Raw genomic sequence first — 15,304 nt, 5'->3', positions numbered from 1 at the left:
GTAAGCCTCTAAACTGTCCACCTCCGTTGGTTGTCTCTCATGATCTCAGGGCTTCCAAGCAAGATTAGCTACCTCACTCCAAATAAAGGCCTAGGTGAAATCATTTTGCAGGTTTCCTCCTCATTTTGCGGAATGAAAACTCACGAACTATTCATTGAGCACCTCCAATGTGCTAGGCTCAAGGCCCCCATCTACTTCTTTAATAACTCGGTTCCTGGAATACCTGCCTCTTCCAGGGCTGCAGAAGTGAATTCTCTGAGTGTGTTCTCTGCTTTGTTTGATACTATTTCCCTGGTGCATCACACACCCAGAGGGCATACTCGTCCCTCAGGACACATTCTCCTGTGTGATTCAGAGTCTGAGTTTTGCCTCTGCTACTTCAAGGGATTTGACTTTAGGCACGTTCACCTCTCCAAGGCTCAGTTGTTTTTTCTCTCAATTGCTAAATGGAAATAGTATCTCTCTCGTCAGTTGTGAGCTAAAATGAGATGATGCCAACAAATGCTTCCTTAGCTCAGTACTGGACCTGGCACAGTGAGCAGTCAATGGAACGTCAAGAATTGGGTGAGTCACTTCGCCTTCTTGGTCCTTTGTCTCCTCATCTGTAAAATGTAAGTAAGAACCTGACAGGTGGTGGTAAATAAGACAAGTTTTGCTAAAGGCGTTTTCAATGTTTTGAACCTACAATGGTGGAGTGATTGAGAGGAGCTCAATCTAAGGAGCAGTATCGCAGCTGGGCCTGGGCACAGCCCTGGGGTCAGAGAGGCCAAAGTCCTCATTTTCTCAAGCCCAGGGCCCAGGTATGGGCAAAGATCTACTCAGCCATGTTCAGGTGATAAATCCTAGGTGACAATAGTGTTTGGGGAAGTTTTGGGGGGGACTAGAGTGGGAAAGTAGGTGAGTTGTTTGATTTCTGTTGCTGTTAAACGTCTTGTCTTACCAAACTCAGTGAAAACTGCGGGCCTCTGGCCACAGCCCCAGGGCTAAGGCGGTGGAGCAAAAGGACCTTTCTGTGGCACCAGTGTTTGGGAAATAGTATCAAACAAAGCAGAGAACACACTCAGAGAATTCACTTCTGCAGCCCTGGAAGAGGCAGGTATTCCAGGAACCTAGCAATGAAGATTTCTAGTTGATTATTTTCCTCCAGGCTTTACTTTTTGTAAAAGTATAATCTAGATATTTTCCTATTTCTGTATGAGGTTTAGTTTTGATCCTTCGCCATGACTAGGTTCTATAAGAATTAGCTCTTGGAAGGATTTCAGAGGAGAGAGGAAAGGTAATACATTCCAAGGAGAAGAGTCAGCAAACATGCAGGAGTAAAAATGGCCAACACACATCAAAGGAAAATGATATTGACTTAATTTTTCTTAACAGTCATTTTGGTATACATTGAAACAGACCTGTGTTTGCTGATTTCTTCTTTTTTTTTTAATTGAAGTATAGTTGATTTACAATGTTGTGTTAGTTTCTGGTGTACAGCATAGTGATTCAGTTATACATATATATTCTTTTGCATATTATTCTTCATTATAGGTTTACTACAAGCTATTGAATGTAGTTCCCTATGCTATACAGTAGAACCTTGTTATCTGCCTTGTGTATAGTAGTGTGTGCTGATTTCTTACTAACTGTATAGATTAGAGAATCTGATATTTATGTCAAAATTGCTGTTTTTAGAGGGGAGAGTTTAGCTCAATGGTAGAGTGCATGTTTGGCATGCACAAGGTCCTGGGTTCAGTCCCAAGTACCTCCATTAAATAAAATTTAAACATAGCCCTCCCCCCCCCCAAATAAACAAAAAAAAATTTCAATTGCTGTTTTTAGAACTGTACTAAAAATTTGGTTTGTATTTAGTAATAGTTTATTTCATTTATAATAGGAAAATTAAACAATATTATGAAAAAAAGAGGACAACTTGGGAAAAAAACTACACTTTATAATAAGAACATGTATTTCTAGTTGTATCCAACATGAACTGAAAATCTGAGACTAGTTGTGAAGTGTAAGAACAGCTATAAAATTTTAGGTTAAAATTATTCAAAGAACTTTATTTTTGAGATTCAGTGTTAATGTTATCTTACATTATGGAAACAATTCAGGGTCATGAGAGATTATGACCCACCTTCGAAGGCCTGCCCTCACCCCACTTAGGACCCAGCTGCCCCTCCCTGGGGAGTGAGCAAGGGCACCTGTTACTTACTTTTGCTCCCTCATGCTCCAGCAGGAGCCCAGTGTAATAACTCATTTGGACTTTAACCACACAAATGCTTTAAAATCATTCCAATGGGACCAAATACGGGGGGAAATGGCATGTTTTTCTTAGTGACTTTAGTTAGGACAGGAAAGATACCTCTACTGTCACACTGGGCCTGCTATCCCTGATGTGTTGTTCTCATCTTCAGAATTTCTCTGGCTATTTAGCTGTTGTGATTATTACCTTACCATTTGGCAAGGGAGCCAAACCAGAAGGGTATACCCAAACTTGGGATGTTGTTCTTTGTAGCAAAGGTGGAGGTATTTTTTTCAAGCTCTTCAGCCAACAAAGACTTACAGAAAAATGGGATGATTATTTAGCTTTGCACTGGTACCAAAGGGAGCATTTATAAAATCAAGTTATGTGAAACCACTGTTGTCTAATGTGCAATTTCAATGGACCCATCTTTTTGAGAGAAATAAGGGAGGTGGGTTGACATTTAGGTTCCAGAAGATCTCAGAGCGTTCCAGACCACAGGTATTCTGGTGCATCACTGTAACTTCTGTGCTGTTCTTGGCTGTCTTGGTAGTGCTTCTGTTCTCGGTAGCTCCGCAGGGCCAGCACCACACTGGCACCGTACATGATCACCAGAAGACAAGCAAAGGTGGCTGCTGCGCCGTCAGTGCCTGACAGCTGGCAGTTCATCCAGGTGAGCCCCTTGCGGGCATAGACCCTCTCCCTTGTCCTGCACGTGTCCGTGGAATTGATCTGCAAGGCCGCGTGGAGGTAAACACCGATGCCTACGCAGTAGCCTACCGCTGCGAGAAGGCTGAAGGCGGCCTCTAGGAGGAGCCACTTCCTTGGCAGTTTGTTCAGACTCTTGGCTCCTTGGAGTAAAACACCCAAGGTGAGGACACCCAGCCCCAGAGAAACAGCCACGCCGCCATATATCAGGGGTGCCCGGAGGACCGTGTACTGCTGGTCCAGCTGCCGAACCTGCTCCAGCTCAGTGCCCTCAAATGGTGAGTAATAGTTGTTCCCAAATCCGCCGCCGCTCGCAAAGCTGGCGCTGAATCCAGCAAGGACAAAGTAAGAGGCCACGATACACATGAGAATCATCCCATTCAGTATCACCTCCACTATCTGTATCACACCTAGGAGGAGAGAGATGGTGGATTTAACACTGATGTCACTCACCCAGGAAACTCTCCAGGTCAGGGAAGAGAAATACCACTGGTGGCCTGATTGTAGGGAACATGGTCAGATTCGACATTAACACCTTGGTTTGAAAACAAAAAAAATCCTTGTTTTTTTATTTTCAATACTCATGTTTGAAAACTCAAAATGCCACTGTGGAAAAAAATTGGGCAGTTACTTTAGAAATGAAACATATACTTCCCATGTGACCTTGCAATTGTACCCCTGAGCATTCGTCCTAAAGAAATGAAAACTTAGGTCTAATGTCACTGTAGCTTTATTTGTAATTGCTGAGGATTGGAAACCCAAATGCCCTTCAGTGGGTGAATGAATGGTTGAAAATTGTGGTACATCCATCCCGTGGGAAACTACTCAGCAGTGAAAAGGAATGAGCTGTTGATACTCTCAGCAACTCAGATGGATCTCAGGGGATTTATGATGAATGAAAAGAAGCCAGTCTCAAAAGGTTACATACTGTATGATTCCATTTATGTAAGTCTCAAAATGACAAAATGACATAGCTACAGAACAGATCCATGGCTGTCGGGGGATGGGGATGAGTGGGAGTATGGGAGGTGGAGGAGTTTGGGGTAGATATGACTATAAAGGGGAGCACTAGGGATGCCTGATGATGGAACAATTCTGTAGCTGATTGTGGTGATGGTCACACGAGATAAAACCACACGGAACCACACTCCCACAGCAGGAGTACATGTGAAAGTGGTAAAATCTAAATAAGCCCTGGAGGTTGTCAAGCTTCCTGGTTGCGATATTGTACTATGGTCACTACTGGGGAAAACTGGGTTAAGGTTACACAGGATCTCTGTACTATATTAGCAATGTTTTGTGAATCTATAATTATTTCAAAGTTTAAAGTTTTTTAAAAATCAAAATGACATAATATAAACTGAGAAAAATCACCTATGTCCCTGTCCACCCTGTTCTTTACCTCCAACTACTTCAAGCATTTTCTGATATAACTTTCCAGCATTCCTTTATGCAAATAAAAGCACTCAAATCCGAATTTCATCCCCCGTTCCCGGCTTTTGTCACAAGGGAGCATGCTACACGCATGGCTCTGCATCGCACTTTTCCACTTACTCTTCCTAGAGTTGTTTTCAGATCAGCTCCTACAGTGTCCACATGCTCAATTATGTGGCCTCCAACCCCACTGTGTGGATGGACCAGTCTATTCAACCAGGATCCTACTGCTGGATACTTGGCCTGTTCACTTGGGGGTTCACTTGCGTGCCAGAAGGCAGTGGAAGCCAAGAGGTGAATGGAGAATGAAAAGCGTGGTTTCCCAGAAATCAGGAAAACCTAGACATAAGGGGTACCACAATCAGTGTGTCTAACGTACTCAGGCAGCAGCTACTGGGCTTGCTGATTCTATCTCCTGCTGGGCCCACACGAATTCCTGGGAGGTCCCCAAGGGCCCAACAGTTAAGGGCTCTGACAGTTGAAAAGCTACATTCCTCTAATGTAAATCTGAAAATAACATCAGAGCAGAACTGCCCACTCTCCACCCAGGCACCATAAGCTTCTGGCTACTCTCTCCCGACAGCAGAGCAAGCAAATTGACCCAGACATCATTCTGACTCACGGAGAGTAGCTATCTCTGGCACCCCACACCTTTCTCTGCCTCGCTTTTCCTTCTGTGTGCAGGTTAATGTCTCACTCCCTAAAGGGAAGCAGGGTTCTGTGCTACTACAAGATGGGGACAACCGGAATGTTTCCTTCTGGGACAGATTCTACCAAACAGCACCATGCAGCACGTGTCTGCTAGGCCGAAATGTAATAAATCCATATCTTGTCACTCATTCCATCAACTGCGACAATCAAGAGGAATAACTGTCTGTTGCCGGGTCCAGTGATGAAGGAATGTGGCCACTGAATATTATCAGAGTACCAGCCAGGCCTGACCTGGCCTAGCTAAAAATATCAAAAAGGCTCCAGTATTTCCAAGCGTGCGGTTAGTGCAGAAAGATTCACAGACATCAGAAGAGAGCAGCTTCCTATAGTGGGTGAGACGAGTCTCTGGAGACAGCAGAAGGTTCTGTAGAGGGAAGTGGAGACTGAAACAAGACAGGAGACTTTTGGTTTAAACTAGCATCTTCTTGGGTGAGGCTCCTTTTGTGGCTGATCATTTAATACTCTGCTTCATTATACATCTACAATCTGCCTTTTCACTGTGAATGTGAAAAAAGAACTGAGGAGAGCAAATCAAATTTTTTATTTTTAATTTTTCTAAAGTAAAACTAATACATGTGCAGTCAAGTCCTACATAAAATGAAAAAAATTGTTTAAATCTCTCTAGGAGCAAAAACTGGTAATACTTTCTCATTATCCTCTAGTTTTCTAATCATATATAAGCAAACATATGTATTTCCTTTTCTAAACCCAAATGGAACTCACTTTTTAAATGTGATAAGTAAGGAAATAACATTATAAACATATTGTAAAGAGAACCATCACCTCCAAATTAAAATTTTTCTTTGGAGTTTTATTGGAGCCACATAAAGCAAAGAACATATTCACCTGTACCAAGAATATATGGGACTGTGCCATAAGTCATCATTTAACAAGCAATAGGAACCCAGGAAGTTGTCTGGCCAAAAGTAGCATTCTTCTGCTGGGAAAGATTTTATATTCTTTAATTTTGGATGGATCCTGAATTCTGGATGTCGGGTTGAATTCTTCCTACAATGGCACATTTACAAGAGGTACAAAACACTTACTGAGCTTTCAAGGCCATTGTTAAGGGGCTTGTTAGAATCGCTTCTTTACAACTCAGTGAATTAATCTGATTCCTCTTTCCCCAGCCCACGCCTCCCTCCAACTTAAATCTTACAGGACTAGTTTCCCCAGGGCCCCACCCCCACCCCTATCCAGAGCATTAAGGAAATGAAGGACTGAGAGTTCAGCGTGGAAAAAATTCAGGGCTAATCTGCTTAAGACAGCTATGTTTGGAGAACTTCAGGCTGAAATGTTGTTTCATGTCTATGTGGCTTTTCATGAACTTTGAAGATAAAAGCCTTCACATTCACTTGGTTGTCTCCCTTTATTTAATCATGAAGTGCATTTTCCTGCAGCACATGCCTTTTCCTTGTTGGTCTTGGGCTCCAGTTTTGGTTGTTTCTGTTTTTGTTTTTTTAAAGTAATTTTGGTTAGTCTCTCACCACAGGACTTCAGAACCAGGACATATTACATCACGGAGTGCTGCACCAGGGAACCTGGAGCTGGGTCCAGCAAGCCAAAATGGCCTGTTACTTTTCAAGGGTTGACAAGCTCTACAGCCAAGTATTCCATCACAGACAGCAGCTCAGAGTACCTTCCATCACTCAAGTTCAGCAGAATGTTTTAAAAAGCCTAAAACTCCAGCATTTCTGCGGGCTTCTCTTTCAGCTTCCTGACCTTCTGGTAATCCCTGATGGCCTGCACGGCCCCCAGGGCAAAGACCCCAATGCCCAGGGCAGCAAAGATTCCAGCTCCTATGTCTCCCCCATGGAAACTGCAGCTGAAGCCACTGTACCCTTTGCTCTGGTACAGCGCCTCCCTCTCCTTACACACGAGGGAGGCATAGGCCGCAGAGAGGTTGTGGAAGTAGAAGTACAAAGCTGGGATGTACGCCCCGGCAATGAGCACGTCCAATAAGCCTTCGACCACCAGCCACGTGGGGCAATGCCACGGGACCCGCAGGACACCCATGGCAATGAGGAGGCAGCAGAAGGCCATGAGGGCTCCACTGCAGGCCATGGCCGCAGTGACCGTGGGCAGCTTTAGCTGGTAGAACTGGACATCCAGCTGCTGTGCTTTCTCCCCGTCGGCACCATCAAAACCACTGTAAGCCCCTCCGTACTGGTAGTAGTAAATGCCCCCAAGGCTGGTGATGCCCGTGTAGCCCCCCGTGGAATTGTAAGACACAGAGCTGCAGGCCAGGATCAGCAAGTTCAGGAGAACCTCCAGCATTTGGCAGCAGGCTGCAAAAGAAGGGCGTGGTACCATTTTGAGACATGCCACTTTGCACTTGGAGACTTTCACCTTGAGGCTTATCTTCCAATTGGCGGCTCACACCACAGCCAGCTCTTTACTCTGCCCTCTGGGAGGCCTGAGCAGCCAAAGCTGCATTGAGTAGCATTAGATAGTAGCAGGGAACTGTGGTCTCCAGAAATGATGTCAGAAAGACTTTGGACTGAAAAGGGTAACTCTCAAAAGAGCACAGCAACCTGCCCCAGGTGAACTGCAGGACAATGAGGGGCAGAAGGGCAGCTGGTGGTGGTGGAGTAATCAGGTCATTTAGCAGAAAGAAAGGCATCCCATATGGAAGGCAAGAACATTCTCCGCCTTGGCCTTTCCCTGCCAAAAAGACTAAAAAATAGTTATCTGCTCTTCAGATATGTTCTGTGGCTATCTTCAGTTTGAAAGAAGAAACTTCAAGTTTGAAAGAAGTGATAATACAGTGCTTAAAAAATAGAGTGAAGTTAAGAAAAAGCATGGAAGTTATCCATCAAAATGTAAACTGTGGTTCACATACATTAGATATAAGAAAGACTAAGTTAATTAAACCTACAAGGCTAACTGAATTTAAGAAACATAATTGGTTTTACTGATCCTAGACTTTAACTCAATAAGTATGTTTTAAAGTTTAATTTTGTTTTCTTTTGGTTTCCCTGAAGAGCAAATCCGGGCTGTGATATTTTCCCAGGGCTGGATTCCTCCAGGACCCTTGCTTCTTTACTTGGACAGTGGAAGAGCTCCAGCTCTTCCACCAAAGCTAGCCGCTTTCCTTAAAATCAGCTTTACTGCGAGATAATGTATACACAACAAAGTGACCAGCATTAAGCACACAGCCTGATGAGTTTTGACGGTATGGGCCGTGTAATCGTAATCAAGATACAGACCATTTTCATCCCCAGAAAGTTCCCCAGTAGCCCTCTGTGGTCAGCCCCTCATATTCCTCCTCAGGCAACCACTGATCTTCTTTCTGCCATTATTAGCAATTAGGTTTGTCTTTCTAGAATTCCATGCAAATGCAATCACACACTTAGATATTCTTCTGTTTATGGCTTCTTTGCTCAGCGTAACATACAGCATAACATAAAGCTCCTGAGCTGGGAGCTGCCCAAGCTGGCACAATTCTGAGGGGTCAGCTGGCTGTGGGATCAGGCCGTTGCATCTCCCTGGCTTTTAGGGAACTAGGTTTTGTGTCTGCGTCCAGGTGGCCTAAGCATGAAGGTGTTTTACGCCTGCAAATTCTCTAACTGAAATCAGGCACTCTCAGATAAGATCTTTATACTCTGCATTTCCCCCCGCAATGCAAATGGCAGAATTGTTTTCTTTAATTATAAAAGTAGCATACATTGATGGTTAAAAAAAAGAAAATCTAGATTCAACAAAAACATGTAATATAAAAATTATGTAAAATCCAATCAATGAAAATAACCACTGTTACCATTACTTTTCCTTCTGGACTTTCCTGCCATGTGTGCCTAATTTTTGCTATTGTTTATTTGCTTTTAGGTAAGAACATAACCTATTTTTTCTCACTTAATACAGTGCGAACATTTTTTCGACCTCAGCAAATATAAATCTACTTCATAGTTTTAAAGGATGTACAGAATGCCATAATGAATTTAAATAGTCCCAATGTAAAGGACATTCAGGCTTTTCCCCATGTTTTGGGAGCATGTATTTCTTCATAGAGTCTGGGGAGGACAGAGCCCCCATAAGCCCCATATTTCTGTTGTAGCTTTGATCCAATCAGAAAACAAGAACCAGGGCTGGGGGAGACGTCTGGTGACATGTGTTTTTAAAAATAAAGGCCCAGAGCCTCTCCAGGCCTTACCTGCCCCTTGAAGGCATCTGGCTCACTGAGTCAGCGTCCCTCTCTCCTAAGAAGGAGTGCATTTTAGGTCATTTATTCTTCTGACTCTGGCTGAATCCTTCAGATCTGTCTGTTAGTGAGTTAACACTCTTAAAGTCAACAGTGATTTGAAATCTTGACATGAGCTCAGCACTGGGTTAGAGTATTAAATAAGCACATAAAAGAGGGACTGAGAATGGAAGTTGGGGAGGAAAACCCCACAATTGTCCCCCTGCACCTTTTCAGCATCATCACAGGTCAATGCCACTGGCAGTAAGAAGTCATCCAAAACCCAGCCCTCCAGGCTCTGAGTGAGAGACAACACCACTGACTATAGAGATTACAACTCTTGGGGAGAGAACGAAATTAACTTTTTAAGGATGCTTTGCAAGTAACGCTACAAGCTGAATGCAACTTTTTCCCCCCTGCAATTTCCTTGTTACACTGGCCTAACTCTCCTTGTATCATTTTCTCCATAATGATGTGATCACCAAGGATCTAAAGGGAGAGGAAAAGAACAAAAGGGAAAAGAGAAGCTGCTCCGAATGCAAATTGGAGGGAGCCAGGAGGGAGCAGGACGTGGACCTTCTTCCCAGGGAATGTGTAACTCATCATCGCCCCTCTTAGTAGTATATCTATACACCCCCCCCCCCACACACACACACACGACCTATACACCTATGGGATTCCTGGTTATCTGATATGCCCAAGTGACATTTGTACTTGCTTTTTATCTGATCTTTAACCTCAGCCTTTAAAGATTTTAGTAGGAGTGGATTCTTGCCCACAAAGGTGAATTCGGGGCTTATCTCTTTTTGTCAGTGTTCCACTGAAACTCCTAAGGATGACTCAGCCCAAACATCAGGGTCTCTGCAGGAAGTTAGAGACAGCCACCGCTGCCTCCCGTTTTTGCCAGTTTGCTGGAAGAGGACATGATCTCATTAATGAGGAAAAGAAGTCACAAAAGATCTGCTCTAAGATGAGCCTGAAAATCTTCAGGTGACCTTTACCCAGGCATGCATTTCCTGCTTGAGACAAGTTCCCAGCATTTAATGGCTGTTTCTCTCAGCAGAGCACAGCATTGTGTATTTATATGGGTCTCTGCGTACCCAGAGATCTTTATAAGCACTCATTTGTTAGCTTCTGACAGCTGAACCATCCATCCTTTCACTATCTTAACTCAGAACCAACCTCTAGGCCCTAAGCCAAATAGCCTGAGGCAATCAAAGCTAAGTCAAGTAATGTTTTGGTCCAGAGCCTCAGCTCTGCTCATTCCTCTTGGTAAGTCAATCACAGAAGAATACCTCTGTGGAGAAACCTGTTAACCAGCCTCTGGCTTATTGCTACTATTTACATCATCAAGAAAAGAAGAAAGGTCAAGCACATAAACCATTTCAGGCTTTAGAGTCAGGCTCTAAGCTTCAATTCCAGCTCTTCCACCTAACAGCTGTGTGTACCTCTCTGAGATTCAGCGGTTGTGGAGTGAATTAAAAGCAATGAAGTGTGCCAACATATGTAAACTAGAGTGAGGATTCTTGTACCTGCATTGCCTAGAGCTCTTCAGTGAAAGTTCTGTATAATCCTATAATCACATATATCATTGTAATCATCCTAAGAGACATTTTCAGGTGTTAAGTCCCATGATTTCTCTACCCTAGGCTGAGAAGTTTCCCTTCATTAGTCACAGGCAGCCTAGGAAAGTTTCTCACGGAATCATGTGAGTCATTAGGCCTCACCCTGACAAACCAGATTTTCTTCATTGCTGGTAAGGCCAGGTCTGGTGCTAGGATGGGAACTCTGGGAAACCACATTTGGAGCTGACACAGGTATTATTTAAGTGTTCTTCAAACTGTGGATTCTAGTAAGTGGCTTTTTGCTTTTGTTTGTTTCAATGAAACAGAATAGGATAGAAATGATCAGTGTACTTGGTACGTAACAGGGTATCATTTCATGATGTGGGGTGTGTGTGTAAGCACATGCACACGAACTTATTCTTAATGTACAATATACTTCTTACTGTGGGTCTCAGCTAACAACGCTTAAAAGCCATGATGGTGTTTTTGGGCATCAGATCTCCTGTCCCGTGGCATGAGCTCAATCTGGCTGCCATCTCCAGGTGATCTTCCCTCTCTATTTTGGCCTGCCTTGCCAGATGACTGCTGGTGGCCAGACCCCAAGCACAAACACAGGAAACCTCACTGCCCCTTTCAGACATTCCTTCCTTTTTTTTTTTTTTTTTTTTCTTAGATAGCATGAACCTCGTGCAGGTATGGAAACGAAGATACTAGGAAGCCAAAAGGGAAGTCTGCTTGAATTTTTGCTTCACCAGCTTGGACCCCTTGCAGAACCACCAGCAATGGTGAGTAAATGGTCAAACTGCCTTCATAATGGCTCACCTCTTCCGGTGCACAGGTATCTGCACTTGTGGCATTCCAGGAGTCCTTCAGCCTCTGACTGGTAATACTCCACTTCCTCCAGTTCAGGCCTGGGGTTCGAGAGTGGATATCTCCCTGAAGTGGGTTCACTATAAACAAAAACATACATAGCCGTTAGTGGGCTTCAAATTCAACAGCCTGTTCAATAAGAGAACTCTGGACACCTCATGCTGGGCCCAGACATTCGAGTGTGCAGAACAGAAACAAAATTTGCCACAGTATTTCATACTCCTCTAGAGCATTTTCTGGTTTAGTGGCCGCCCAGGGCATCCAAACACTGGTCCAGTTCCACTAAGCCCATCATTTATCCCTGTAGCTCTGAGCCCTGCCCCTGATGCTGCTTTGTCAGCCTGCAGGAGCCATCAAAGGAGGTGGCTGGGAGCCACGTTGGGGAGTGTTTCAGTTCAGCGCAGACCAGTCTGCATTCTCAAGACTCTCATGCCCAGGCGGGCATTCTCATCCTTCCTTATTACTTTGGAAACAGCTGAATCAGCAATAATTCTCCAGGCTGTGAGTGGTACAGTTAACTTTGGACATCTCCATCTCTCTCCCTCTTCCTCTGCCAGCCCTGGCTCATTTATTCTGTTCCTTCTTCTCCCCTGCCCCCACCCCACCCCCTCCCTACTGCTTTATCCAGCACACCCTGAAGGGGTGGAGGCTGCATTCTACTAGCTAGGCTCCAGGGATCCTTCTAAAACAGAGATCTCATCATGTATCTTTTGGTTTTGAAATCCATAAACTTATCGCCTTGGATAAAGCCCACACTTTGAGCACGGCACAGGAGGGCTCTTGCTCACTTCTCTCTACTTGCAACCTCATGTTCACAGACCCACCCATAGTGAACTGCCCCTCCCCCCCAAAAGGTGACCTGCATTTGCATGCCTCTACGTCACTGTGGAAGGTACAGTTTCCCCTCTTGCTCCTTCTCCAGAACTCAGCTTTGAGGTTATCTCCTCCAGGAAACATTCCAGAGCTCAATCAGGGCCCAGCCTTGTTCTCTCTGAATCTATTCCCTTGGAGTAACACATTTCACATGTTCTGCAATTGGCCCATTTCTTTGTCAGTCTCCTACCAAACCGTGGACACTATGAGTAGGTCCCTGTAGTCCCTGGCCCTAAATCCCACCCATTATATAAATGCTTGTCATTGGAAGAGAGACAGACATAAATTGCTCTTGGTTTCACACCACCAACTGTTGGTGAGCAAAAGAAGCAGAAGTAATCCCTTCACTGACTTTGGGGCTGAGGCGGCAGGGGGATCAGGACACCAGTTTAGAAGGGAACCTAAAAACAAAGCTCTGGATTCTTCCAGGCCAGACAGTTGCAATGCAATGTGGCTTTCAGCAGGGAAACAACAGCCAGTGCCTGTGACTGTATCTGCACACACCCTTTGTCACAGTTTGGCTAGTTAGTTCTAGATAAGGTAACATAAAATCAGGATAGTAGATTTCTCGCTGTGTGGACACAAGTGGGAGAGAGACTGGACATAGGTATCCAAGACCCACAGCCTGGATTCCCCTGAGGGATGAGGGCAGGTGTCAAAAACCAGAAGGCAGCCATCACTCCAGTACCTGCCTGTCTCCTTCTTGGCCTGGCACCTAATCTGGGCATTTGGTAATATTTGTGGAGTTAAATGGAATGTGTGATGGAAAAAAAGACCAACTTCCCAAAGGGGAAGTGGGGTCTAGGCCCTGCTCCTCGCCTCCCTTCCATCTTCACCCTCTCCCAGCTCACAAAGTCTTCTGGAACATCACATCGCTTTCACCTCACAGGCCTTATGAGAACTGTGTTCTACGAAGTAGGGATGGCAAAATTTGTTCATTCAGGAGGATGGGGTCTGAAATAACCATGGATTTGAATGAGGCTGCCCAGAAAGACCTCACAGACAAAGGGGGAAATATCTCTGTCCTTCTGTGAAGTTTTAGGTACTTTGAGCTCTTTGGCTAAAACTGTAGCTTCTCTCAGCTGTCTGTTTTTAAAATGCATATGCCCCTGGAAGGGCTTACACATTAAACTATTAACTCTCCATTGCTCTGACTTTACTAGGCCCGGGCTTCCAGGAGAAGGGACTTGGGGAGGGCTAGTTTGACAAGGGTCTCAAGCGCCAAAGGGCAGCCCTGTTACCACGTGGGGGGGGGTCAGGGAGGAGCCTCAGATTAACCCCACCTACCCAGTTTCCTTCCCACTCCTTCCCTTTCTTGTCCTGAAATCCTCTCTTCCTCCACTTGGGCCCCGGCCCTGCCACTGCTAACGGTGTGTGTATGGGGGTGGGGGGTTGTCTCTGCTTTGTTAATCGGGTTCAGGTCAAGAAGTGGCGGGGGGACAGGTACTGTAAGGTTTTCCCTCCCTCCAAGATCTCCTCTAAGAGCTCAAAAGGGAGGAATGGCTCTTTTAAACCCGCTTCCTAGGACCAGTAGCCGGGGGCGCAAAGCCGAGGAGAGGGGCCTCAGACACAGGCTTCCTCCGGGCGGAGGTCGAGGGCCCCCCGCAACCCCACCTCACCTTTCTGCTCCGCGGCGTCCGAGGCCCTCCTTCCGCAGGGGCGGCGGCTCCGGGGTTTCCCAGGGCGCGGGCCAGGGGGGCGGGGCAGCGTCCCAGGTCGGCCGCTGGGGTCCGTTCCGCGTCTGCCTCTGGCGGGATTTTTCCCGAACTCTTTGTTCACCAGTGCGATGGTCCCCGGCTCTGTGTCTGTCCTGGCGGGGTTCTCGGTCCCTCTCCCTGTCCCGGTCCCCGTCCCTCCGCCCGCCTCCGTTTCTCTCCCTGCGCCGGTCTCCGGCTCTGTCCCGCTCTCGCTCGGGGTGGCGGTCTCGGTCCGAGCGGAGGTGCCTGTCTGGGTCCCGCTCTCTCGGCTGGGCCCGGGGCTCGCGAGTCCCCGACGGACGTTCCATAGCCCAGTTCCGCGTCCCCGCCCAGAAGCGACCCGAGGGCAACAATCCACAAGTTTCCCCGGCAGGTGGCCAAGCCCGGGGGCAGGGCGGGACGCTCACCTGCGCGCATGCGCACTAATCCTTCTGCCCGCACCCCAGCAGGGGGCGCCGCTGAGCGCGACCCCGAGTCCTGGAGCGCGTGTGCGTGTGTTGGGTGGGGGCCTAGAGGGTCGTGCTGCTTTACAGACAGGGCAGCTGACTACCGCCTGCCCACTGTGCCCCATCGGTCCTGAAGTAACCCCTCTATGACCCCGCAAGATGGGCATCTTACGGAACCGAGGTCTCAGCACCTTGGGTTTGCTTTCCCAGATTGTAACCACCTACTCCTTCATCCAAAAATCGACGCAGGCAGCCAGCCACCCATCCACCTATCCATCCACCCATCCATCCACCCATCCATTTGCCCATCCATCCACACATCCAGCCGCCCATCCAGCCACACAGCCACTGTCCTTCTCTTCCTCCCTCTCCTGCTATCATTTAATTAACTGTGTTGTAGGGACCATTGAGGCCAGTTCATCTATTACAATAGTCCTCAACTTATAAACGTTTATGTAACATGACAAACCACACAGAATTGACAGACTTTTTCTTTCTTTCTTTCTTTCTTTTTTTGCCAAGTAAGGATATTTAAAAACAGAAAAAAATCTCTGCCTATTAATAAATTCTTTCAACAAATATGTGTGAGC

General features: G+C 46.0%; 1 protein-coding gene across 2 annotated transcripts; it reads right to left on the bottom strand.

The window, feature by feature from the left end:
• Positions 1-2,027: 2,027 nt before the first annotated feature.
• Positions 2,028-14,646, bottom strand: MARVELD3 (MARVEL domain containing 3). 2 transcript variants are annotated; one of them, XM_031458148.2, is made up of 3 exons: positions 14,191-14,646; positions 11,651-11,778; positions 2,028-3,348 (listed from the first exon to the last, which is right to left on the bottom strand). In XM_031458148.2, exons 1-3 carry the CDS (start codon positions 14,574-14,576, stop codon positions 2,711-2,713), a joined length of 1,152 nt encoding a protein of 383 aa, XP_031314008.1. In that variant the 5' UTR covers positions 14,577-14,646; the 3' UTR covers positions 2,028-2,710. The 2 variants fall into 2 exon arrangements, with proteins under 2 accessions (XP_031314008.1, XP_031314009.1); XM_031458149.2 differs by lacking the exon at positions 2,028-3,348 and adding an exon at positions 5,610-7,371.
• Between the last annotated feature and the right edge of the window lie 658 nt (positions 14,647-15,304).

The sequence above is a fragment of the Camelus dromedarius genome, chromosome 9, assembly GCF_036321535.1.
Source record: "Camelus dromedarius isolate mCamDro1 chromosome 9, mCamDro1.pat, whole genome shotgun sequence".
NCBI classification, from domain to species: domain Eukaryota; kingdom Metazoa; phylum Chordata; class Mammalia; order Artiodactyla; family Camelidae; genus Camelus; species Camelus dromedarius.
The sequence above is the reverse complement of the archived record's forward strand: the minus strand, read 5'-3'. Positions and strand labels throughout refer to the sequence as shown.

Excerpts from the sequence above, each read along its gene's own strand:
- MARVELD3 (XM_031458148.2), bottom strand. The coding sequence starts at position 14,576 with ATGGAACGTCCGTCGGGGACTCGCGAGCCCCGGGCCCAGCCGAGAGAG. Across the intron at positions 11,779-14,190 it reads GGACGCCGCGGAGCAGAAAG|TGAACCCACTTCAGGGAGAT; the intron begins GTGAGGTGGGGT and ends TTTTGTTTATAG. Across the intron at positions 3,349-11,650 it reads ATACCTGTGCACCGGAAGAG|GTGTGATACAGATAGTGGAG; the intron begins GTGAGCCATTAT and ends CTCTCCTCCTAG.